Source organism: Macrobrachium rosenbergii, chromosome 3, assembly GCF_040412425.1.
Source record: "Macrobrachium rosenbergii isolate ZJJX-2024 chromosome 3, ASM4041242v1, whole genome shotgun sequence".
In the NCBI taxonomy this organism is placed as follows: Eukaryota; Metazoa; Arthropoda; class Malacostraca; order Decapoda; family Palaemonidae; genus Macrobrachium; species Macrobrachium rosenbergii.
In genome coordinates, this window is record NC_089743.1 from 62,572,319 (window position 1) to 62,599,467 (window position 27,149).

Consider the following 27,149-nt stretch of genomic DNA (forward strand, 5'->3'; position numbering starts at 1 on the left):
AAATAATAATTGAGAAGACCATATAAATTCTAAAATCAATTCCACTGATGCTGCCATTCTCTTTAACAAAATATGCTAGAAAGAGGGTCTGTTACCTTCAAAAAAAACAAAATAATAATAATAACAATAATATTACTATAATTACAAAATTGATACACTTCTATAGTAAATTATGTGATATTATAAACAAACAAATATCATTTCCCAATCTTTTGAGAAACCTTTGAAGAGAGGAGTGAGGGCAAAGCTGCAAATATGCCAATCGTTGCCCACAGCATGTCAAAGGATTTCTGGTACCATCTCTCTCTCTCTCTCTCTCTTTCTTGTTTCTTTTTCCTTTTTCCTTCATAAATCATGAACTTCCATCTTTTGATATCTAACATAAGAATAACTCTCTCTCTCTCTCTCTCTCTCTGTGCCCGTAATAACTCATATATAATTTAACTTGATATTTTAAGTAAGGACAACTCTCTCTCTCTCTCTCTCTCTCTCTCTCTCTCTCTCTCTCTCTCTCTCTCTCTCTCTCTCTCTCTCTCTCTCTCTCTCTCTCTCTCTCTCTCTCTCTCTCTCTCTCTCTCTCGTTTGTAGTTAGCGCTTACACATTTTTACAACTTATTATTTCTCTATACGTCTTTACCTGTACAGTAGATAGTTTAAATTGATCTAATTTTACCTGTAAATGCGTTAGGGTGGCAAATACGTTCTAAAACATAAAGACATAATAACTAAGAGTTGTATTAGTCCAAATAAAAAACACTGTTTGTTCATGAAAAAGCATATTAGAACAAAGAGAAAGAGATGTAGAATAAAGACGTTATTAAGAAGAGGTTGAGAAGACTTCTAAAAATATATCAGTCAGAAGGGGGGGGAGAGAAATTCTCTTCCAACTCTACTTTTATGTCAGCCATTTATTTCGTTTTTTAAGGGTAATGTATTAAGCTAACTTTTAAATGAAATTACAGCAACTTTAATTTCATTTAAAGTTAGCTTAAGGGGACTCTAAACCGAAAAACTTCGAAAAAAAAACGTATTTTGAAAAACCCAATATTTCCAGTCTTTAAACATTCAAAAATCACGAGGAAGTATGGAAAATCTATTTGGGAGCCTATAATAGCGAGTAGAGGCGTTTAAAGGGACAGCGTCGTAACCTTTTAAAGAGGGGGGCATGGCGCTTTCGAACCAGTGTGGCGCGGTAAGAGAGATTATATTCGTTTATTTTACATTTGCTGGTTACGCCATTGTTATGTCTTAAATTTCTGGAGGTTACTGGCAACTCTGCCAAGTTTGGCAAGCTGTAGCGAGTGACTGTGTGAGTCAGTTACTCTGTAGCGAATCGCTGGCATTAGAGAAAAGATGTACGTCATTTTGTTTCTGCAGGCATCCGCTATCTAGCGTGAATTACGCTTTTTTTGGGCTGTTTTTCTGTTACTTTTTTCTTTGTCATTATAGCAATCATGCCAAAGGCCATTGGCAACGAGAGGAAAAGCACTCGGGGTGAGGCATTTGAAGTAACATGAAAATTACAGTGGCGCCAGATGCCACCTCATTGTAAATAGGAGCCCCTAATTAGTTGTTGATATTTATCTAAATTGTTGATTAGCTGCCCACAGTATCACTATATATTGATGAGTTTTATGCCTGGAAATTACAAAATTCAAGACAGAAATAAGTATGTTATAGGTGTTTCCAAACTTTAAACATCCATAGCAAAAAACTATTTTTAATTAAAATATTCATAAAAAATCAATTTTTCACCATATTTACATGAAACTGCTCATGCTTATTCATATTAGTAGTACATTTATACAGACATTTCGTTTGTTTTGGTAAATTAAAAATTGACCGTGTTATTTGGAATCAAATGCAGAAAAACCGTAAATTCCGTGACGTCACTCTGGGCAGCCATCTTGTAAATACGAGCCCCTAATTAGTTGTTAATATTTATCTAAATTGTTGATTAGCTGCCCACAGTATCACTATATATTGATGAGTTTTATGCCTGGAAATTACAAAATTCAAGACAGAAATAAGTATGTTACAGGCGTTTCCAAACTAAACATCTGTATCAAAAAACTATTTTTTTAAATTCAAATACAGGCAGTCCCCGGTTTACGGCGGGGGTTCCGTTCTTACGCCGCATCGTAAGCCGAAAATCATCGTAAACAGGAAAATCGTCGAAAATCGTCGAAAATCGTAAAAAAATCCTAAGAAAACCTGACTTTTATTGCTCTGGGTGTATTGAAAACGATGTAAACTGCATTTTTATTGAGCTTTTCATCAAAAAACCCTCCAAATTTTTATTATTCTGCTGTTTTGGAGCCATATTTCTTCCATCAGATTGGCGTACGACGCGTCGTAACCCTGGAACATGTGTCGTAAACCGGGAAATAATTTCTGATGAATATATCTGAAAAGCGTCGTAACCTCGGAATGTCGTAAACCGGGGACTGCCTGTATTCATAACAAAATCAATTTTTCATCAAATAGGAACCCCTAATTAGTTGTTAATATATATTTATCTAAATTGTTGATTAGCTGCCCACAGTATAACTATATATTGATGAGTTTTATGCCTGGAAAGTACAAAATTCAAGACTGAAATAAGTATGTTACAGGTGTTTCCAAATTTTAAACGTCCGTAGCAAAAAACTAATTTTTTAAATTCAAATATTCATAAAAAATAAATTTTTCACCATATTTACATGAAACTGCTCATGCTTATTCATATTAGTAGTACATTTATACAGAAATTTCGTTTTTTCTGGTAAATTAAAAATTGACCGTGTTATTTGGAATCAAATGCAGAAAATCCGTAATTTCCGTGACGTCACTCTGGGCGGCCATCTTGTAAACACTATATTTCATGATATTTTAGGAAATACTAAAAAACCAAAATGTTACAAAATTTGTATTATGTTTAAGAATATCCATGCTAAATTTTGTGTCTCTAGCACAAACAATAAAGCCACCAGGATATTTTTAGATTAACTGTTCTATTTTTAGCGTATGATGTCAAAGCGTCGTGATTTCATGGTATCATGCCTACACAATGTCCGAAATCATATTTAACATGTTCCACGAAATTTTCGAGTCAAAATATCAAATACTTTTTTTTTAGAGGATTTTTTACAACTCTGGGTTGTGAGCCCCCTTAATAATTTGGGAGCAAGATAGGGGTTATATTTAGTGTTTAAAGTTTAGAAATAAGCATTTATTAGCATTTTTAGACCATGGCAAACTTACACGAAAATTTGCCTTGTGCAAGGGATTCTGGAACCTAACCTTGTGTAAGTTCAGGGTATGACTGTATAGGAAGGTTAAAAATCATTGTACATCAAGCACAGTGTTCTATGGAATTTAACTGCCTAAGAAAAGGAACCATCTACAATGTGCATTAATCAGAACATCCCACTGACTCTGCTGAAGCTCTTGTTCTCATCTTATACTTTAAATATATGATAGAACTACATTTCCTAATACTTACAGTAGCAGCTGGAATTCCCCAATATATCCACATACATTAATCCATAAATATTTAATTCAGTACACCTTGGGAGTAACTTGCACCACAGGGAAATCACAATTGATAAGTATTTCTCCACTGGCCAGGCTGTGAACCATGTCTGGTTCAGAAACCATGATAGACAGTGACTTCACCCACTACTATAAAGGGATAGCTGTGTAGTCAAAGTCACTGTCTACTGTTGTTTCTTAAGCAGACCACGGTTTGCATCCTGGCTGGCGCAGAAGTACTTATCAGTTGAAATTCCCTTAGATGCAAGTTATTCTCAAGGTATTGGGAATTCAATATTAATCAAATTTGTGGGTTAATATTTCTTAATGTAAAAAACTCATGCATGAGTGACAAAAAATTCACCAATATATATTTCTAATGGCTTCTAATCAGAATGCATGGCTAAAATTTCATCATTTTAAAAGTACCCCCGATAATAACATTCTCATTTACAGTAAACTACCTTCTTTTTTAAAACCAAGTTTTACCTATAATTTCTGTTTCTTTATATATTTTTGTCCACATTATCTCTTATTCGCCAGTAGATGTAATCATAACAGGTTATTGTCTTTTTACTTACTCTTGCGCACATTAAATTTTTCATTTTTTGGCAGCCTTACAATGTCTCATTATTTTCTCAACTGGCCCAAAATTTTGGTCTGGTGATACCTATAAAATATTTTTAAGAAATTAACACCTTTTTCTTTTTTCAAACCCTCAAGGGATACCAATTACATTGTGCACCATGTGCACACTGCAAAAGGTACTGAAGGTTCTCTGCAGTGTCTCCTCAGCCCCAGCTGCTCTACTTTCTTCCATGTGCTCTTCATTCATTCATTCATGGTTGTCCAGCTTCTTTGACTATGCCTTGCTCCAATATTCATCTGTCATTTAAAAATAAATCCTTTTGGCAAACTCCCAGTGTTTAAGGTATATTTTTGCCCCTTTCTCTATATTTTGGGAATCTCTTTACGGTGCATTGTGCTATGTTTTCATACTTGAAAAAAGAATAGTCTACAGTAGCTTGTTTTGAAGAATTACAGTGTAAAGACTAGCAGCTCATCACTGCAAAACCAACATTTTAGGGACTAATAAGCTAAATCATTATCATATTTTCATTTAAGATTACACTTTGACCTAAATTGCAGTGACTTGGCCAATCATATATTTTACTTGAGGGCAAGTTATTAATGCAAATGTATTTATACAAAATATGATCCAAAAATCTTACTTGGGGGCAAATTATAAATGCAAATGTATTTATACAAAATACGATCCAAAAATCTGAGTCAGTTTAGTGTTAAATACTAAATTTCTTTATGGAACCATAACATGGAACTCAACCAGCCACAAATATTGTACAGTACTCCATACTCAAAATGGGATACAACTTAATGTTTTGTAATCACTTACGATGGTCTCTGTTCTGAGTATGATATAAATACCTTCTTTTCTGAATCTAGGAAGTATCAAGTAACTCTACAAACTACTGAAAACAAGCTACAAAAATCCTTTTAATTTTATGCCCATGGCAGCATGAATACTATACTTACCCAAAAATTATCCACAAGCTAAATACAGAAAAACTATCCAAATAACACACTAATAAATGGAAGTAAAGTAGTTTTTAACCCAGAAAAAATGATCATACTTACTGCTCTCCTGCATATTTTTGTCATCAGATATTGCCTGGATGTCAATCTTTTTCACATCTGAAGTAAAGGAACTTATGAAGGAGGTAAGATGGTGCTTCCGAGTTTCTAAACGATGGTCAACAACAAAACTTGGCCAAGGCAACAAGAGGAAATTGACTAGCGCTCTCAACAATAGACGACGTACCTAATAATGAAACTGTCATTAGTAACAATGCCCTTCTAGCAAGCATATCCTGAATACCTAAATACTAAAACCTCATAAATAAAATCATGCGACTTCGTATCACACCTTGAACAGCAACAAATACACAATATACAATCCTGTGAAAATCACCGATAATCTACGATGCACGAAAAATGCATGATAAATAGAAAGGCAGTTAAATTTCTTAAAAATTATGATAAACAAAAATTCATATATTACCTTTACATCTGATGATATTGACTGGGCCTGAATGTAAAGGGATTGCACTTGGTTTAATTCTAATGCTACAGGAGACCGAACCATCACAGACAGCGATAACAGAAGCTGAACTCCACAATTTACAATTAAAGGAGGTGCCTGTGGATAAGGAAAAATCAATTATTATGCTGGTATGGATATAAATGTTACTTGTTCGATCACAAACCTAATCAATCTTTACAACATGAATAAAAAAAAAGAAAACTCTTCAAAAGTGTCAATGATCATTGAATATCTACATGCATAAAGGAAAATCAGACTGTACTATTTCATGAAATAATAAAGACTCACCCCAACATTTAAAACATTTGTAGCAGCAACAAGCATCTGTTTGTTAATTGTATGGCATGTGTCCTGATGCTGGTGCGTTTGAGTACCACCTGGGAATACTTGCACAAACTGTTGCCCATAAAGTTGAGAAACCCAGTGAACCCAAGCCCGTAATGTTGACAATACTTGAGCATGACTGCAAAATCAAATACTGATCAGCAGAAAGTAGGTAAAAATGTTAAGAAACAAATCTACACAGTTTGGCTTAATATCTATTGTCACAAAATTATACAGCAAAAAAGTGAAAACAATTAATAACAATAAATTCAGGCATAAAATAGAGCACATATTTCAATATGTTAACAAAATGGTACAGACATCTAATTCAAAACACTAGATTATAACGTTAAAATATTAAAACTATCAAAAAACTTAATTCTTGATATTAGGCTTACAGAAAAACTCAAACACAATCATGCTATAGTATGAGAAACACTTACACTTCCACAAAATCTAAGTGTAGGACATCAACAGCAGTTTCAACCTCAAAGAGCTTGAAACCTGTGCTGTAATTGGCCATTTGGACTAGTCTGAAAAAAACAAAAGAAAAATTCTCTTTACAATAATGGACAAGCCATGTAAAACATAAAACCTGGTCTGAACTAATTTACTGGTGCTTTCCCATTTTGTTGATTGAATGTCCACTACTGGCAGAAGTTTCATCAATGACTTGTGAAATTAACATTACCTTTCCTAAAGAGGTTCATGGTCATTCAATGCCTCCCAGTCCTCTGACTCAAAAAAATACAACAGAAATTCCTGAATAGAAAATCTGTTTATTAATAATGATTCAGCATCAATAAGACAAAACCTTATTGTGAATTGTATAAAAAAAACCCTCTACAAAATATAATACACCAGGGGAAGCTTACTTTTCAATGACTTGGATAGCAGTGGTAGATCTTTTGGGTAATTCCTCTCCAAGGAAAAGTGTTGATAATCTTCCCACAGCTTGCAATAATGAGGATAAGTCTCGCAGTAAACAATGAAGTCTTGGACATTCATGTTCCGCAGAAATATTCAACCTACGGCGGCCATTCTGCTCTACCATGTTGCTTTGGAGACTCAGATAAATTTTTGCTGCATCATTCCAAGGCTCGTACTGTTGTGAGAAAATAATCACAAGGTCCCATGTCAACCATTTAAAATTGCAGTAAAAAAGTATTCAACAGTGTGCATGCATTTCTTTTGTGATAAAAAAATCCTTTTAATTTTTATCAAGTATATAATATAACTTCTTAAAAGTAATACTTAAAGTTACACTAGGAAATTTCTTCCTCTTTTATGAACATACCACAAGTGAAAAAATTTGGTCTGGCATAAGGTCCGCAATCTTTGCTAGAAGTTCAAGATTTTTTGTGAAGAAAAAATGCCACTCGGAAACATCTTCACTTGTGTCCACCTCATCATAGTGGATGATGCTCTCTGAAATTTCTTCACATATTTCATGGTCAAGTTCTTCTAGCTCAGCCTGGAAAGTAACCCATCTTTACATTATCATCACTAAGGTAAAGTTTAATGAGTCCACCAAGACCTACTGGTGGACACTTATATGGGTCAAAGCAATTTATGCACCAGTTTACACTATGCTTCAAATTATAAAAATTCTTCTTCCATAAAGTCATTTAAAAACATAAAATACAGTAAATAACATTCAATAACAACTGACCTAATAATGCTTGACCTACTTATAATAATAATAGGATTAATCCCTTAAAAATTAAAAAAAAAATAAAATTTTTTCCTATTCTTCCATTTTACTATCTTTAATTATTATTAGAGGAAAAATAAGTAGCAACAGTCAGGATGAAGTGTCAAGATATCCACACTAATATAGTAAACCCCTGTATCACAGGGGATGCGTACCACAACCCAACCCCCGCGAATAGCTAAAATCTGCAAATACTTAAAACCCCTCTAAAAACACTTAGAACTGCCTATTTTGATAATTTAAACACAAGAAAAACCCTCTAAAAATGCTTATACCTCAGTATTTTAATAGTTTCATCACAAAAAGTGCATTTAGTCATGAAAATTATATGAAAATACAGTAATTACTGAATATTTCTCAGTCAAAAATACCACGAATGGGTGAATTTTCCACAAATAACGGGTAGATATGTTCCACAGAGAAATCCGCGAATCGTGAGAACGCAAATACGGGGGGTTTACTGTAGTAAAGATGAATAATTCATCAGTAAACAAAGTAAAGACTCATGACAAAATGTATAAAACCAGTATACTTCTCTACACTGAACAGACAGGGGACTTGTGCAAAGTGACTAAAATGCCATGATTCAAGGCTAGAGTACATTGGGATAATCATATTTTATATATAAAGTTTCTGAGAGATCAGGTGTCCATAGCCAGGGAGATAAAAAAATAAAATAGCAGCTTTGGAAGTACAGATGTAAGACAATGGGAAGACCCATAAAAAACAGTGAATGATGATGATGATGATGAAAACTGAAACTACAAGAAGAAAATTCATTCCACTAATGGTCAGCCTTCCCAATAACCCCAGGTAGATTCACTTCACATCTAAAATAATACTGTGGGACTAGTTCCTTGTTCTTCAAGTGCTTGTATACTAGTCCCTTATAACAAATATTCATTTAATACGAGAAATAAAATATTCCAGTACTGATTTGTCTTCATTCCACTACATGACACAGCAATGGACAGTCCAGATTTTGTGATTAACATAATGTTAAATATACCAATACTCACTTGATTATGTCGCAGTTGGATTTTATGTAGTATTCCTTGAGCCAGGGATATAAGAGCATCTTCATATTTGCTGCAGAAAAATAAATAAATACAATAAACAAATATCCACTGACGGTTTCCAATGGTACAATTTTCTGCCCAAGTACACTTTACATCAGACTCATACTGAAATCAGATGCCTTTCAAAACACACTTCATATGGAGGATTTTAAAACATTGCTTTTCACCTAGTGTTAGCATCAGTTATTCTTTTGATCCTTGTGCACTGTCCTTTTAACCCCTAGTGGCTAATGTCCACAAATCCTGTCTAACTTGTCTAGTCAGTTTTCAATCCCTCACTTAAAACAAATCCTTCCAGCCCATATGAAACAAGAAATGAGACTGAGTTGTCAGGTTAACTTTGTAATAATACTTCAGAGCCACAGGTAGGCAAAATAGGTCTGAGCTCCTTATGCTGGTTTAAGATGAACAAAATGCATTCTGAATCTGAGTAATAAAAATTCAAAGACAAAATTCAAATGCTGCCTTTGATACAGGCTACTTTAAATGGGCAAAAAATATAGTAATTCATGGCTGGAATCAGAGTCAGTACTTATGCCTGAGTAACTCATGGCAATTTGAAAACAAGCTTGAGAGATATTTGGAAAAAAAAGCACACTGGAGGTTTCACAAGTGAACTCTGAATTTTCAACATCTACCAAGCACTCAAGTACATAAAGATTACAATTAAAGCATTTCAGTTCCATACATGAAAGCATTAGGACTGTGTTTATACTACCTCTTTCCAATAAGCTGTTTTATAATCACGATTTGAAACAAAGAACAATGATGTATCCTTTCACCTCAGAATATGCTCCTATGTAACCATGACTTGAAACTTTATAGACAATCCTTACCATACAGTACTGTACAAACAATCACTCTTGTACAAAAGCAAAAGTCTGGCTTAAAGAGAGACAAAAGTCTGGCCTGTTACTAACAGGATGATATTAACAGATTTTGGAAATACACTACATTGCCAGATAAAGATCTTTATTCATGTGATTTTTCATATACATGGGGGATTCTACAACCTATCCCCCATATAAATCATGGGCCAATTGTCTACATTCACAGGAGCTCCTTGAACTTATGGGTTACCATATTTCAAGTTTAAGATTAAAATAACTATGAATGACATTTACCTTACAACACTAGTTTGATCTTGTGAACCCTGAATTTTGGATGAAAGATGGTCCAAGAAGATACTCCACACATCAAGACAGTTGAAGTATGCATCCACAGACTGTTGATGGAATGTATAGCGGAAGAGAAGAGAGAGAAATTCCAAGACTGGGAAGTGAGAGTTATTCTCAAATCGACGAAGATGAACACTCACAAAAAGTCTCAGAAATTCTGAGAATTTGTCTATGTAGCTGAAATAAAAAATAATATAACATTAACGTTACATGTGAAATTAACATAAAAAATAATATAACATTAACGTTACATGTGAAATTAACATTAATATTCAAAGTACAAGTAATATTAAAGACTACTGATGGAGTAAATGTCAAACATTTCCAAATCATCTGTACATGTAAACCTATAAACCACTGTCTTCTACAGCCTTACTCTTTTAAGTACATACATACTTGATGACAGAAATCTTGCTATTATACAGGGTGACAGAACTCTTTCAGTACAGAGCTTTGCAATAAAAATGATGAATTTACTCCAAACTATGAGGACAGGCAAGGGGAACATGTGTGCAACAATAGTTGGTAATACAAGTCAGCTCCATATAGCCAAATATTGTACAGTAACTTCACTACTATTAAAACAAACTATCTGAACAATGATAACATTTGTGACTCTTCAATGCCAGGAATGCTTTAAAAACCAACAGATCCATCAGTTATGCTCAGACATCTTATGAATGGGCTTGCAGGATCATTGGATACTGTACAAAAAGCCTTTTGTAAAGTAACACTTTTCTCTGTACATATCTCCATCATCTTCCCTTCCTGTCATGTACCAGAGCTTGAAAGATTCTTCTCTTCAATCTTCTTTGCCCCTTTGTACACCTTGACTCTAACCCCTTGTTATAAACCTTCCCAGATATTACCATACCTACTACTTCTGCTGACATTTGTATAGATTCTTTCCACAGTTTCCACTTGACCACTTTTTGATGCTTTAACAGATTTTTTCTTTATATTATTATTTGTTTAATTCACTTTTCTGTTTACATTTTTAAAATTTCCTTTGACTGGTTTTTTCATCTTTCTATCCTTCAGTATCAAATTAGCTCACAGCTCCCTATGTTGTGTTAAGCAAACTTCACCAGTAAAACAATACAATCCTTTTCTTGGATGACATCTGTACTATTCATTCTCCACTTCTGTGTTATCAACTTTTCTTTGGGCTTCTCAACCACTGCAGTCAACAGCTTTAAACCTTGGCTTCTCCCTCAAAAACCAGTTCTGACCATTACTATGTGGCCATTTAGGTCTCCTTTCAGCATCCCATCTGACTGGGATACGTATACCAAAGTTTTGGTTAACGGATTGTGGCTCATTTGAATTATGCTAATAATTTACGTCAAATGTATTTTCACTACCCATAATTTCTTGCAAAATATACTGATACATTTTCTTTAATACAAGCAGTCCTTGCTTACTGGCGGTGTCGGTTAACGGCATCCCGGTTTTACGGCTCTCGGCTAACAACGTTGTTAACCAGATTTTCGGCGATGGTAAGCGTATTTCAGCATTGGTAAACAGTATATCAGGCGTCGGTAAGCAGTTTATCAGCGTCGGTAAGCGGTTTATTGGCGCTGATAAGCAGTTTATTGGTGGTTAAAACATTGTAAACGTCATTTATTATGATAATTAATGGCTATTTTTGGTCAGCAGCACTCAGCCGGGAACAGAGTCCTCGCTGTTAACCAGGGACTGTCTATATTTACAAAAACAATTTAATTTACTTGAATCTAGTAATTTCTTCCTAAATTATTTGGGTTGTCAGTAAATCAAGGTTAATTTTCATATTTAGCCATCAAGAGTGGCTTGAGTACAGTATATGTTTGAGTACGCTTTTCCGAAAAACTAACATAGAGTAGTAAAAATATAAGAAAAGAAAAAATAAAATTTTTATAGAGTAAAGTTTTATAGATACTTACCCAGTAATTACATAGTTATTAGTTTCTTTTACCACGCTAGTTTGTTTTGGTTATGGCAATGTGCCCCACCCACTTTCAGGGGAAGAATAGGTACAGTTTTGGAAATGATTTCTTTTACCCCTTGAATTCACGAGACATTGTAAATGGCAATGCTGCTTTTGTTTATGTAGTTAAGTAGTAATACTATTAGCTGATTGGTGCAGGAATCTCATTACCAGTTAAGATATATTTACTTACGTTATTTCATAAAAACTAAAAGACGTTGGTAAAAAAAAAAGTGTGAACAATCTGCAATGTGAAAAATGGGTTTATAAGTGTTTTTTCTCAGGATTATAAAACGCTTTAGAGGAGGGAAATTAGGTAGAGTAACATCATCATGCAGTGTCGTTTGGCTCCTAAGACTGACACAGGAGACGGAGGTGGACGGTGAAAGGTTGGAAGAAGGTAGAAGTTGTTGGGAGGGTAGGGATGGTGAACTGTCTAATGATTCAAACCATGTGTAGCTTTGTTCATGATTTTGCTTGTTAGCCCAAAATCTTCAGAAGCTACTGCAGAATTTCTATTTCATCAATTGATACTGTCACTGCAGTGACTGAAAATAAATATCAATGCAATTGCTAAAAAATCACAATCATTGTCCACAACCCATTTTTTCAAAAAGAAAAGAGAGAGAGAGAGAGAGAGAGAGAGAGAGAGAGAGAGAGAGAGAGAGAGAGAGAGAGAGAGAGAGAGAGAGAGAGAGAGAGAGAATGATGATATCATGTAATCACACAAATATCTAGCAAATGTAATTGCTTCTTAATGACATCACATGAATTTATTTTGCTCTTCTACTTTCTTAAATGTGGCCAGCATTCTTTTATAATATTAATGAGTGGTCTGGTAAAACTAAGGTATACTTTCTTTTGTCTGATGGTTGGCTGCAGCATCAATGATTTTGTCACTGATCCCTTAAGACACGCCAACATATAATGACACACATATATATACATATATATATAATTTATGAATAACATGGTGTTTTTTATGATTTTTTCGTATTTAAAAGGACATTTATTTTGTCTTATCCAAGAACTAAAGACATGAAATTTGCGTGCAACAATGAAAATAGACAAAGCTCATTTTATTATAAGCTACTACAGAATTTTTGTATATGGTAAACAAAGAACATATGCATTCTATATCCCAGTATCCATGCTATAAAGAATATTAACTAATTACAATTTGAAAAGTAAAAGAGCATTTAGCAACAGTAAGTGGCTGATAAATCATCATTAAAACTGTGGCATAATAAGATTGTTAATAGTAAAAATAACTCCATATGAAAAGTTGTCCGAGTGATCTGAGCAGCAGTCGGTGGAAAGGAAACTTCGTTTTTAGCCAACCTCTCTTGGCCCTTCTTCTTGGTTAGACAGCCTATATTCTTGGCCACAACGAATGCGCTCTAAATAATGTTATCCGACAACTGCTACAAAATATGTCTAAAAATAGAATTCCTATCAGGATCGCCGGTACATTTCATGAAATTTTTATTAATTCAAATATCTGTCCTTGCATTAGTATCATCTCCAAACTCCTGTGTATCTGTTGGGAATTCAGTATTTCCAATAATTTTATCCATCCTTATTCTCACAAAAAATATTGATTCTTTTCTGATAACGATATACATAACAGTTGGCTGTTCAAGATCATGATTTAGTTGTACAATTAATACTGTATCCTATGGTATGGCCAAAACTTTCCTATCTTGTGTAAAACGTGAGATAAATGAAGAAATATAAACATATTGCAAGTTTTCTGAGCTACAGACGTTAAAATGAAAACAGTGAAGCGAGCTGCATAAATCCCAGTACCAGCCAATCAGAGGCCGCCAAACAAAAATCTCCATAGGCCCAATAATCTACCTTTAGTGAATCGGCTATACTGTAGTGTCAGATATCATGGAAAATTACAAAGACAAGTCCAACAAATGGGCAAAAAGTCATAAACCAATGATCAAAACTTGCCTAACACTATCTAAATTGTGCTGAAAGGCTACGAAAATTAATACTTCATGAATCATAGATACAACAAACAACCAGCAAAGTATAAATTTCAAAATCCAAGCTGCTGCCAACCACAGTCCTTCAACCACAGCCGACAGAAACAAACTGAAGCTCTTTGCTATGTTGCATCTCTTCTTCCCTCGAAAGTGGGTGGGGTGTGTTGCCATAACCAAAACAAACTATACTCGGTTTTTTTCCATCTGTCCACCCACCTGTGGTGCTTGCACATGGTAACACTGCGTCCCAGGCTTTAAATAGTTACGCTAAGTGCAAGTTTTAGGTAAATAAAAGGATATCTGGGTGTATATTTTGCAACTGAAAAGTGTTTTAATAATTTATTGTATGCGAATTACACCGTTAATATTCGAAATAGGATATTGTTATTATTGTTGAATGTAATAATAATAATAATAATAATAATAATAATAATAATAATATGAAGGAGTAGACCCTCTTTTTAAATGGGTCTTATTAAAAATGGATCTGTATTATGCCTAACATCTTATAAAGTGTCTTTTCTATCCTCCTTATGATTAATTTTAGGCTCAGCAATGTTAGTCAGTAACTGGCCGATATTCATGTTGGAAAAGGACAGTGCGGAATATTGGAAGTCTTTTATTACAATATTCAATCAGAAATGTTGAAGTCTGGGTTCAGGTTCTATTGTCTTCTTCCTACAATGGAACCTGAACCAAAACAAACTTTCTGAATTTTTTTCCATCGTCCACCCAGTTACTGACTAACATCGCTGAGCCTGAAAAAGTTAATCATAAGTGCAAGTTTTAGAAAAGACAGGATATAAGATAAATATTTTGCAATACAAAGTGTTTTAATAATAATAATAATAATAAAAAAAAAAAAAATAATAATAATAATAATAATAATAATAATAATAATAATAATAATAATAATAATAATTTCCCTACATAAAATCAATACATTATTGTTGCTGTAGTGAACAGCGAGAGAAGCAATTTTCCCGCCACTGTGTCTAGCTGTTCCATTCGCCACCCCGAAAAGGCAGCTTACATTCAACAATAATAACAATATCCTATTTCGAATATTAATAGTGTAATTCGCAAACAGTAAATTATTAAAACACTTTTCAGTTGCAAATGTACACCCAGATATCCTTTTATTTACCTAAGACTTACACATAGCATAACTATTTAAAGCCCCGGACGTAGTGTTACCATGTGCGAGCACCACAGGCAGGTGGACAGATGGAAAAAAACCGAGTATAGTGTGACTCGCAATTTCAAAATTTTAAGCTGCCGGTTACAAGAAACTAATAACTATGTAATTACTGGGTAAATTACTTATATAAAATCTTCATTTAAATTGGAACTTGTAACAAATTCCACCCTCCCACCACAAACGGAACTCAAGGCATGGTTAGTGGAATGTGGGAAAGGACTCAATAGCCTGGTAGCCATATTGATAGCACCTACACTCTCTTACTCACAGACACACACACACACACACAACCATAACTTGGTAATATTTACTTTTCTACAGTCATGAAGAAACAAAGCTGTTTGCAAAATGTTTACACTCATGGACTACTCAGTCTCATATAATAAACCCACTGATTCCCAATGGTCAATGCTCCCTCTTTTTGGATTACATTTACCATCTTAACCTTACTCTTGCTCACATTTACTTCCAATTTCCTCTTCACAATTCTCAATCTGCACTGTACTGTCTGCAATCATCAGCCATTCTACACTCCATTCAAAACTCACTTTCCTATTCCAAAAGTCTACGATTATATCTAACATAAATTTTCCAACTTCTTGCATCTATCGAACCATTAAAATATTTAAGATCCACGGTAACTATCACATCCTTGTTTCAGACCCACTGAGATACAGACAGACAAGAGGAAGAACAATGGAGAAGTGAATCGTGTTTCCATTATGGTGGTCAGGTGTGGGGAATTCCTGGGGTTTACTCCCATGATATTCAACACCTCCTTGCATATATTGTATTTCCATAGACTAGAGAATTACAGTATTTCAACAATGTTTATTATTACATCTTTGCACAGTAGGTGAACTAAAGTTGAATTTCATCATATCTTTTTACAAGCTATTGGCAGACCCACTACTTAACAATTCTAAAAATGATTCCTAGTCCCAAAACATATTAAGATCACACACACATTCAAAGTATGTCTAAATACAAATGAGCACATGCAGCAAAAGCTCACATATTCAAGATATGAATTTTTCCTAGATATAAAAACCTTTTATGAAAGCTGGACTTTCACACATAATACAAAAGTTGGTACTCTTGTCAGAACAGCTTACAAATTCAAGATAATCTAGTATTTTCTCAGATTTACAAATATGAAGTCTTTTATTTGAAGGTCTGGCTATGGAAGAAAGTATTCCTTATGAAAGGAAAAGGTGTGTGTTCTCAAATGAACAGTGTATATTGTACCTAGACATGACAACAGAACAACTGAAGTAAGGTTAATATTTTACATGGTTTTTAATGTGCTCAGCACACAATTACAATATGTTCTCACAGAAAAGTTGTGGTGGAATCTCACCTTGGCTCCAGTAACTGTAGTCTTGAGGTTGTATTTGGCTCATCTCGCACTAGCCGCTGCAGAAGTTGGAATGTATTACGGAACATTTGTAAAAGGAAGTCTTCAAAGTCATGGGGCACACAGTTTTTACTCATAAGCTCATTGATTGCTCCCATTGCCAGCACTCCAAGAGATTCCCCAGGTACACAGGAACTCTCTATAGTTCCATTCGGCCTCCGTTTATTATGCTTAATAAAAGGAAAAACAACAATCAACAATTTTTTTTATATCTAGTATTACTTACAAAATTATCAGTATAAGAACAACTTAATCACCATCAAATGTAATCTTGAACTGTAGTATTCCACCGTTTTGTAAACTGATACTTCACACAAATCATGACAATGACAATTTATGGGTAAAAGAGCCACAATAATGTAACTGATAAACTGTATTTTTCAAGATACAAAAAAATACAAAAAAGGGATAAAAACAGTTTATCAGTTACATTATTGTGGCTTTTTTACTCATTATTTTCGATTACAATATAGTGATGCACCACAGATATGACAATCTATTATTATGTGCCATTCAAATTAACTACTGAACAAAACAGAACACTGGTTGTAAACCCATTGTGTAACAGACCAGAGAGCTTTACCAAAACAGGTAGTCGCTGGTGAGTCCTCAAGTAGTTACCTTCCATGGTCTACCAGAGCTCCATGGTGACCAAACTAATATCAAAGAATTCTCTTCTAGTTGGTCTTTTTGGCCAGGTATTGTGTCGTAATGATTAACATTATAACACATGATGGAGTATATAATGGACTCAAAAGATAAGAGGGCACTTTCCCTTATCTTCAGCAAAGCTGAACAGTTTTGCCAACATCAAAAGAACCTGCAAGAAAGAGAAGTGACTATTGCGCATGCACATCCGCCCTCTTGTTTACAACCAGGCCGTTAAAGGCCGAAGAGCCATTACCTTCTGTTGGTCAGTGCAGGATGATCCCCTGCCCAAATCCCATGCCTTTTCGTCAGGGAAGTGGGAGGGTTTTGAGGACTCAACAGGGGCTACCAAAAATAGGTTTTTCCTATGTCAAAACCTGTTTTTTGATAGCATAGTCACTTGTTTCGCCCTCGAGGAGCTTTAAAAGAAATTGGCAGGTGACGAAAAAGGGTTAAGCTCTCAATTTTTAATCCCAACACCCAAAAGGGAAAAACCTTTCTGGTTTGAGGTCAAGTCACAGATTTCAAGTCCCATTCTTTATTCCAAATACTCTTCAGGTTTCGGTACCAAGGAACAAGAAACTATACGCAAACTTAAGTTTTACAATGTAGTTCTACAGTGGCTTACCTAAGGATGCTGGGTTTGTTTGCAGTACTGTCGCCCTTCTCCCAGTGATAGATAGCACACTCACAGTCAATAATACCCCTGGTTTTCTGCCATAGCACCTAGGGGTTAAGACTAACCATGCCACCTACTGATACAGAGCGTAGTCGAATTTGTTCAAGCACATGGCATTAATTTAACTGATGACCACCCTGTACATTCGGAGGCTTCTTCGAAAGAGACATTTCTTTAGAAGGCCAAAGACGTACTTACTTTCCTAACATCATCTGACCTAGGAAAGGAGTGTGGGTTTGCCTTTTTAATGAGAAACACTTCAGTTTGTGTGCTTGGGTGTAGGAAAATCGGACCATCTAGGATGTCTGTCGTGACTTCTAGGAAGCCTTAAGTGCTTGAACCGGGCATAATGTCTTGTTTGCTAAAATGAGTTTTATAAGAATAGATTTCCTTTTTAAAGGATCCTCATTCTTGGCCAGGAATGATGGGCCAGGGGGCAATAATAATTGATGGTCAGTTGTTTGCATGATGCATCGTCCCCATCTAAGAGAGCCCAGTTCACTAATACAAGCTCCTGATGCTAATCCAATCAAGATGATTGCCTTTTATAGCATGTGCGTTGTGGATGTACTGAGTCCGTTGAATTGAGGGGTTCATAGAAGTGTAAGCACCTTGTTCAGGGACCAAGTACAGGCAGTCCCCGGTTAACGGCGGGCTCAGTTAACGGCGCTTGTTTAACGACAAAAATCGGCAATTTTTGGCAGCAAAAATCGCTGATTTCCGCATATTGGCACCAATACATACCTAACAGAGGCGTCGATAAGCAAAAATCAGCGCCGATAAGCCCCAAAAATTGCCAAAAAAGTGATATTTGGTTATCATCACACCCTCAGAACAGAACCCCGCCAATAACCGGGGACTGCCTGTAATTGGAAGCCTTTCGTGAGCGGGCCTTTGTAGAGCAAAAGACTGCAAAAGGGAAGTGACAACTTCTATACTGGAGTCAATCCTGAATCCATAAAGCAAGGGTTCCGTTAATGCAGCCTTGTATGCCATGACTGTTGTAACCACAAGGCATTTGTCTTCAGGAGGGTATACAGAAAAAAAAAAAAAGTGTTTATAGAAATCTCAACTGGGCTCTCAGTATGGATATAATCTAACCATATCTTCCATACGGACTTCAGCCAGGCACTCGCCTGCATGCCAAAATGGATGGAGGCAGAGCCCGAGGTATGGCTCGACACCACCGAGACAGTCCTAAAGGCCTGCCCCCTGAGTGCCTCCGAACTCTCCCTGGTGTTGGGCAAGTTCCTTGGAGGGAAGGCCCTCATTGCTTACAAAGCTCTCCCCCCGGAGGAGCAAGAAAATTGGGACATCGTCCGCCAGACTATCTCCAAGGCGTACGGCATCACCCCTGAAAGCTGGAGGAGGTGCTGGCGAGGGCAAGTTAAGGAAGTAAACCAAACCTGGACAGACTGGGCCTACCAGTGCGAGCGCACCCATGCCGAGTGGTTCAAGTCCGTGGGGGTTAAGACCCTCGACGAGTGCATTGAACTGATGAAAATAGAACACTTCCTGCTCAACGCCCCTCCTGCCCTCGCCACGAACATCTCCAAGAAGGAGCCCCTGACCTTAGCAGATTGCTGTTGGATAGCTGATTCCTGGAATACCCATCACCCCCAGATTTCCCTCATACGGGAAGACAGAATTCCGTATGGGGCAGTTATAAATAGGCGGGACTTAGTAACGATCGAGGGAGTGAATTGCTACAAAATGATCCTCCCTACGGTCCAACTAAGGGTCACCAGACCCCACGAAGCGAGAACGTTTAATCTCGCTGTAGCAAAACATTCCAGGAGGCTATGACGTCCTCCTGGGCCAGGACTTTACATCCCCATCCAAGTTCACGGCAATTCCGGGATCCAAATTCCCCACCCAACTCTCCAGAAGCAAGTCGGCCTCAATCGCCACTGCCCATGTCCAAGCTGGCACTGCCAGATTATCATAAAAATGTAAAATTCCTACCAGTGGCACCTGAATACTATGCTCAGTGGCCCCCTTGATCGATTCCAGATCCAAGTCCAGTGCCCAGCACTGCCTCAGTGCCAGTGCCGAGGCTCCAGCCAGGTCTCCCTTCAGGAGAATCTCGCCAATCAACTCCTCTGCCAGTGCCACTTGGGCGCACTGAGCAGTGCCAATCTCCATCCGTCCAGACAGACAAGACCACTACCACATCGCTACCAGTGTCAGTGCCAGAGCACGCCCCTGATCCCCCTCCAAGGGATCCAACTCAAAAAACCCTCTACGCCTGGCCTGGTTCCGCTGCCAGTGTCGGTAGCAAGAGAGACGGGTTCTCCTGACTCCAGCGGAGGCTCACCCAAAGGAACGGATTCGCAACCCGGGCCTGAGCTGGTCACCACTACCTACAAGTCAACCACGCCCCCTCCGACCATCTCCTCGCTCTTGCCGCCCGCCGCTGATACCCTCGCAAGTCATGATTCTGCCCCGCCTCACTGGGCCGATGAACTCTGCGTGCTGCGACGATTAATGTCCGAGCTGGCGAACAAAATTCCTGTGTCAGCTATCTCAGCAGCTGACCCAGATGGTACCCCTTGCCGCCCTTCAGCCTTGGGCCCTCCGATTCCCCGGTCGAGGACAAAAGAATAGAGGAATTTATTTCTGGTGATAGAAATTCATTTCTCGGTACAATGTGGTTCGGATTCCACAATAAGCTGTAGGTCCTGTTGCTAGGTAACCAATTGGTTCTTAGCCATGTAAAATAAGTCTAATCCTTCAAGCCAGCCCTAGGAGAGCTGTTAATCAGCTTAGTGGTCTGGTTAAACTAAGGTATACTTAACTTTAACTGTCCAAGGAGGAGTGATTCGCAGCGGAATTCCCACGGGTGTGGGCGATTCCAGGTAGTCCACAAAGAGCTCCAGAGCTCTTCTGGCACCTGCGCCAACTTGGCACAGTGCCACCTCCTCATCTTTTGAAGGTCTTGGCACCTCTCATCCAGAAGAGGATGTCAAGGCCCTCCACTATCTTCTTCCTTTCCTATGGAACTTCTATCCCTCAACCTTCTCTGTCGATCTTTCCTTTCAGCTTTTCTTTAACCCTTAAACGCTGAGCCTCTATTTAAAAAAAGTCTCCCGTATGCCGGCGGCGTTCGGGAGTTAGTGCCGAAGCGGAAAAAAAGTTTTTTTCAAAAAATCACAGCACGCTTAGTTTTTAAGATTAAGAGTTCATTTTGGCTCCTTTTTTTTTCATTGCCTGAAGTTTAATATGCAACCATCAGAAATGAAAAAAAATATCATTATCATATATAAATATTGAAATATATGACAGTGCAAAAAAATTTTTCATATATAATTTTATACAAATCGCGCTGTGAGCAAAACGGTTAAAGCTAACGGGTTATTTTTTTTTCTTTATATTGTACACTAAATTGTGATGATTTTGGTATATAACAAATTGTAAAACGATCAAAGCAACACAGAGAAAATATTATCACAAAATGATGCAGGAATTAATAGCAGTGGGACGTAAAAAATGTTTTTTTAAAAATTCACAATAAATCGAAATATTGTGTTAGAGACTTCCCGTTTGTTGAAAAATGAAGCTAATTGATTGAATATTACTAGACTGTAAGTGTTTTAGCTTACAATTGCAGTTTTCGACCATTTTCGGTCGAGTTAAAATTGACCGAAAGTCGAATTTTTCTATTTATCGTGATTTGTATGAAAATATTTCAAAACTGATAAAAGCTACAACCAAGAGCTATTTTCTGTTGTATTCTACATGAAAGTGTGCACATTTTCATATATAAAAGTTTATGTAACGACTAATGTAAACGATGCAAACATTACGACAATGTGATGAAAGAATTTCTGAGATGTTCGGCAGAGTTACCACGCAGAGCGTAAGGAAAAAGTTTTTTCAGAAATTCACCATAAATCGAAATATTGTGCAAGAGACTTTCAGTTTGTTGCAAAATGAAGGTACATGAATGAATATTACTAGAATGTAAGAGTTTTAGCTTATAATTGCGTTTTTTTACCATTTCGGTCGAGTTAAAGTTGACCGAAGGTTGAAATTTTGGCAGTTATCGTGATTTATATGGAAATATTTCAAAACTGATAAAAGCTACAACCATGAGTTATTTTCTGTTGTATTCTACATGAAATTGTGCACATTTCCATATATAAAACTTTATGTAACGACTAATATAAAACAGTGCAAACATTACAACGTGACGAAAGAATTTCTGGCGCGGACATAAGGAAAAGTTTTTTTCAAAAATTCACCATAAATCGAAATATTGTGCTAGAGACTTTCAATTTGTTGCAAAATGAAGGTAAATGATTGAATATTACTAGAATGTAAGAGTTTTAGCTTACAATTTTGTTTTTGACCATTTCGGTCAAGTCAAAGTTGACCGAAGGTTGAAATTTTGGCAGTTATCGTGGTTTATATGAAAATATTTCCAAACTGATAAAAGCTACAACCATGGGTTGTATTTTGCTGTATTTTACATGAAATTGCGCACATTTTCATATATAAAACTTTATGTAACGGCTAATATAAAACAGTGCAAAAATTACGACAAAATGATGAAAGAATTTCTGAAATTTTCGGCCGAGTTACCCCATTATGGCGTAAGGAAAAAGTTTTTTCAAAAATTCACCATAAATCGAAATATTGTGCTAGAGACTTCCAATTTGTTGCAAAATGAAGGTACATGATTGAATATTACTAGAATGTAAGAGTTTTAGCTTACAATTGCGTTTTCGACCATTTCGGTCGAGTCAAAGTTGACGAAGGTTGAAATTTTTGTGGTTGACGTGCAGTGCGTCCATTGGCACCCAACAGACAATTTTAGTCGACGTATGATACGTCCAGTAGGAGTTTAAGGGTTAATTACCACCACAAGAGGCAGTTAAAATATGGGATATCATCCCCTTTAAATGCTTTAATCATTTTGCTATGAAGCAGTAAGAGATACAGAGTGGGAAGTGGCATGCCCTTGCGCCCATACCTTGGCACAGGGCATGTGTGTCAACTCTTCCTGAAGGGGTAGGCCCCCTTTGGGGTTCCCTTTTCCAGCCCTTGGGCTGAGAGATAGTCCTGGCCGTCGTCTACTGGCGACGGACGATAAACTCAAACTTAAACAATAAATACCTCATTCTATTATCATTGGCTCTTCTGTGTATATCATTTACTCTTTATTTATTTGTCTTTTTTTTTTCCCTATTTGTTAACAAACCTCGAGTCACAAGACTCCTGCCCTTGCGAGTTTTAACATCACCTTTGTAATCCCAGAGGCGTGTCCTGCCCTTCAGTAAGGGGTCACACCCTTCACTATGTCATTCTGTTTAGTTTTCTTTTTATTTTATTTATTTTTTTCTTTTTGAGAAGTCTATTCCTGTCTAGTCGGACTCCCTTTCATTTGTTTGTTTTCCCATTCATACATTGAGCGAGTACCTATTTATAGCCTGCGCCTGAGTTGTGGGCCGTGGAAGTAAAAAACTTAGCGTTGTTTAAGTTTAGCGAATTAAAACCTGGGAATAATCTCTTTGCCTCGCTCACTCACCCAGCTGTCAAATTCCTGTCACCTGTCAAGTTAGTGATTTCTTTAGATACGCACTGAGGTTGTAGACAATTATTGCTCGTCGACTAAAAATATGAATTGAGTATTGTCATTACAATTTCTAGTAAAGGGGATATCATTTAAAACCAACGCTGTATTATCATTTATACCGCCTCATCAAGGCATAACTAACAGCATGCATTTATTTCCTGCACAGCAGTGAGCAGTCAGTTATTTTACCTTTTTCCTTTTACATCCTGTCTTTTATTTTCTATTTGATCTTTTGTGCCTTTGAACTCTTCTGTTTATTGTGTCATCTATATTATGTCCAGTGCCTTATTACCCCTTTGATAACATATATGAAAATATATTATTTCCGAGGTAGAGCGAATTGGATATTAAAGGACGTTTGCAGCTTACTGATTATATATATATATATATATATATATATATATATATATATATATATATATATATATATATATATATATATATATATATATATATATATATATATATATATATATATATAGAGACCCCTGGTCCTCGCTAATCCATTCCAGAAGAAGTGTCGAGATTTGATTTAGTCGAATTCTGAATCAATTTCTCCCATAAGAAATAAATGAAAATGGAATAATCCATTCCTGACCACCAGTCATTACCCCAACTTTGCCTTTTTATACAAAACATTACACAAATGACAATTAAATAAGTTCAGAGTTAAATAACTTACCATATCAGAACTTTTTACATTTTTAAATGCATACTGTGTCAAAAATATTGGCCTACAACCAATGCGGCTGTATTACCAATGGTAGACCGAGCGCCATAGGCTAGGCTGGGTAGTCTACAGGCACTACAAGAATGTACTGAAATGGGTACACACAAAAAGTGTTGTTAATAATAATAACATTTAAAAACAAGCCTGATTATTACAGTAAATTAATAATACAGTTTTTATAAGCCGAATTACTGTATGTCTGTTATCATAAAATTAAGACAAATTTCCTAAGTTACGTCAGCACTCAGCAGCTTGTGGCATGAGCAGATGTAAACAAACCAAAGCGCCACCCTGGTGGTGTATCGCAGTACTAATTCCATAAACGTTGTTTACGCTCAGTATTTATGGTAAATTTCATACAGAGTCTACTGGAATAGTGTACAAAATCACTGTAAAACATCTTTCAATAAATATTATGATACCCTAACATATTGGGACCCATGATTGGACGAAAATTCACTGCAGAAAGCCAAAAAAATGATGATATACCAGTACAAGCGTGTAATTCTCCAAACAGTAGCAGCAGCATGTATGGGCTTTAAATGCTTTAAATATGCATGGGAAGAATGCCACCAACAACGCCAACTAGTGGCGGCCGACCGAAACTTTTTTTTCTAAACATCATATGATTCATCGGGTCAGATTCAAATATATTATATATATATATATATATATATAGTATATATATATATATATATATATATATATATATATAATAAAATGAATTGTCACTCAGCCAAAGAAGGGCTACCTTTGTGAGAGGTAGTTTGTTTACATTTCACTATAGTTTTATTTTCATATTTTTATGTTTGTGTTTTTAATTTTTCATTATTTTTATTCCTTTTAGTTTGTATTTACTTGTTCATTTTATATTTCAATATATATATATATATATATATATATATATATATATATATATATATATATATATATATATCCATATCCGACTATAAGACTGTTTGGTTTAGCCTCCCTGAAATAAGAATATCCTATTGAACTATCTACTTCGTTTTCTCCCAAGATGTTAAGCCTGGCTATATTTTCCTGTTTGATTATCCAGATTTTCAACATTTTCTCAACTTATCACAGCAAGATATGATGGATTCACCCTTACCAAATGTATAGAAATTTTTGAAAAAAGTATTAGACCTAGAATTTCTGCAGTATTCCCGAATGAATAACGTTGTTCCTAATTTTGTAAAATTTAAATTGTATCAAAGAATCTTTATATATATATATATATATATATATATATATATATATATATATATATATATATATATATATATATATATATTTCAGCCTAAAAGTAATAAAAACGATTGCCCACTTGGCTACGATGGTGAGGATGGGTCTATTCCAGCTCTAATAAATATATCTGAAAATGACAGGTACATGTATGTACGAGGGGTAATAGACTTTTATCCTTCTCGTGGTCAGGTCGGCAACGTGACCTCCTTGTGATTATGGCGACACGGATTCGTTTCCCGCGACCGGACATCCAAGCCACTTCAATTTCTTGCACTTGGATCTTTACGGCTTTGTAGTGACAAGCATATCCAAAAAAAAAAAAACGAAGAATTCAAGAAGTTAAGGGGGCACTGTGGCTTTTATAATTATATATATATATATACACACACACACACACACACACATATATATATATATATATATATATATATATATATATATATATATATATATATATATATATATATATATATATATATATATATATATATATATATATATATATATATATATATATATATATATATATATATATATATATATATATATATATATATATATATATATATATATATATATATATATATATGTGCTAATGTTGCAATTTTCTTCCAGGCCTTATGAATGTGTTGGCTTTATCATGGGCATGACTTTGGAAGAGGTGAAGAAAGTAGTCAACCGTGCTACCATGTCCCCCACCTCTACCCCCCTCGACACCTGCTGCATCACCAGCACCACCTGTCTTTGACAACTTTACAGTTGGGGCCATTCACTGTTTCATTCACCAGAAGTTTGCTGAGAAGTAGTACTTCACAGTTAGTACCCTGACTGCCAACATCATTCCGGAGGAGACGTCAGTCTTCAGTACTGCAGCTCATGCAGGCAATGGGATTTTGGTATCGGACATCTCAACGAAAGATGTATGTGAGAAAGGAATCACTCGACATCATGTGCTGGCGAATTGGTGCTCTCCGAGCTCTACAGCACCACCGGGAGGAAGGAAGACAGGTGGTGTATGTGGACAAGACTTGGTTCACCACCCGGATGGGTCACAACAAGGAATGGGTTGATACCACACAGGATAACACCAGCACCTCTTACAGCTGTCAAGTGCCACTCGGAGAAGGAGAGCGTTTCGTAGTAGTTGCAGCTGGCACGGCCAATGGCTTCGTAGAAGGGTCATACCTTTGCTAAAAAAAGTTAAGTATACCTTAGTTTTACCAGACCACTGAGCTGATTAACAGCTCTCCTAGGGCTGGCCCAAAGGATTAGACTTATTTTACGTGGCTAAGAACCAATTGGTTACTTAGCAATGGGACCTACAGCTTATTGTGGAATCCGAACCACATTATAGTGAGAAATGAATTTCTATCACCAGAAATAAATTCCTCTAACTCTTCATCAGCCAGCCGGGGGAATTGAACTCCGGCCAATCGGGTGACAGTCCGAAGCTCTACCGACTCAGCCAAAGAAGGGCTACCTTTGCTACCCAGCCAAGTCTAACCAGGGTGACTACCACGGGGAAATGAATAGCGAGCTTTTCCACCAGTGGCTAACAACAAAGCTCCTGCCGTCCCTCCCCGAGCCATCAGTACTTGTGATAGACAACGCTCCATATCACAGCGCACTAACGGAAGATAGTCGTTGCCCTACATCGGCCACCAAAAGGGAGAACCTCATCAAATGGCTGGAGCATCGTAGGATACCTTTCCCAGCAGGAACCACGTGCCCAGAGCTACTTCTCATTTA

The 27,149-nt window shown here is 36.3% G+C and overlaps 1 protein-coding gene across 2 annotated transcripts in view; it reads right to left on the reverse strand.

Moving 5' to 3' along the window:
- Positions 1-27,149, reverse strand: part of ebo (ellipsoid body open) — a 96,738-nt gene that overhangs the window by 39,005 nt on the left and 30,584 nt on the right. For both annotated transcript variants that reach the window (XM_067134239.1, XM_067134230.1), the window contains exons 8-16: positions 16,458-16,684; positions 9,877-10,107; positions 8,693-8,762; positions 7,257-7,433; positions 6,835-7,064; positions 6,403-6,492; positions 5,924-6,098; positions 5,594-5,731; positions 5,170-5,353 (exon numbers count right to left, since the gene is read on the reverse strand). In XM_067134239.1, coding sequence (XP_066990340.1) covers positions 5,170-5,353; positions 5,594-5,731; positions 5,924-6,098; positions 6,403-6,492; positions 6,835-7,064; positions 7,257-7,433; positions 8,693-8,762; positions 9,877-10,107; positions 16,458-16,684 — 1,522 coding nt within the window. The remainder of the gene's footprint in view (positions 1-5,169; positions 5,354-5,593; positions 5,732-5,923; positions 6,099-6,402; positions 6,493-6,834; positions 7,065-7,256; positions 7,434-8,692; positions 8,763-9,876; positions 10,108-16,457; positions 16,685-27,149) is intronic.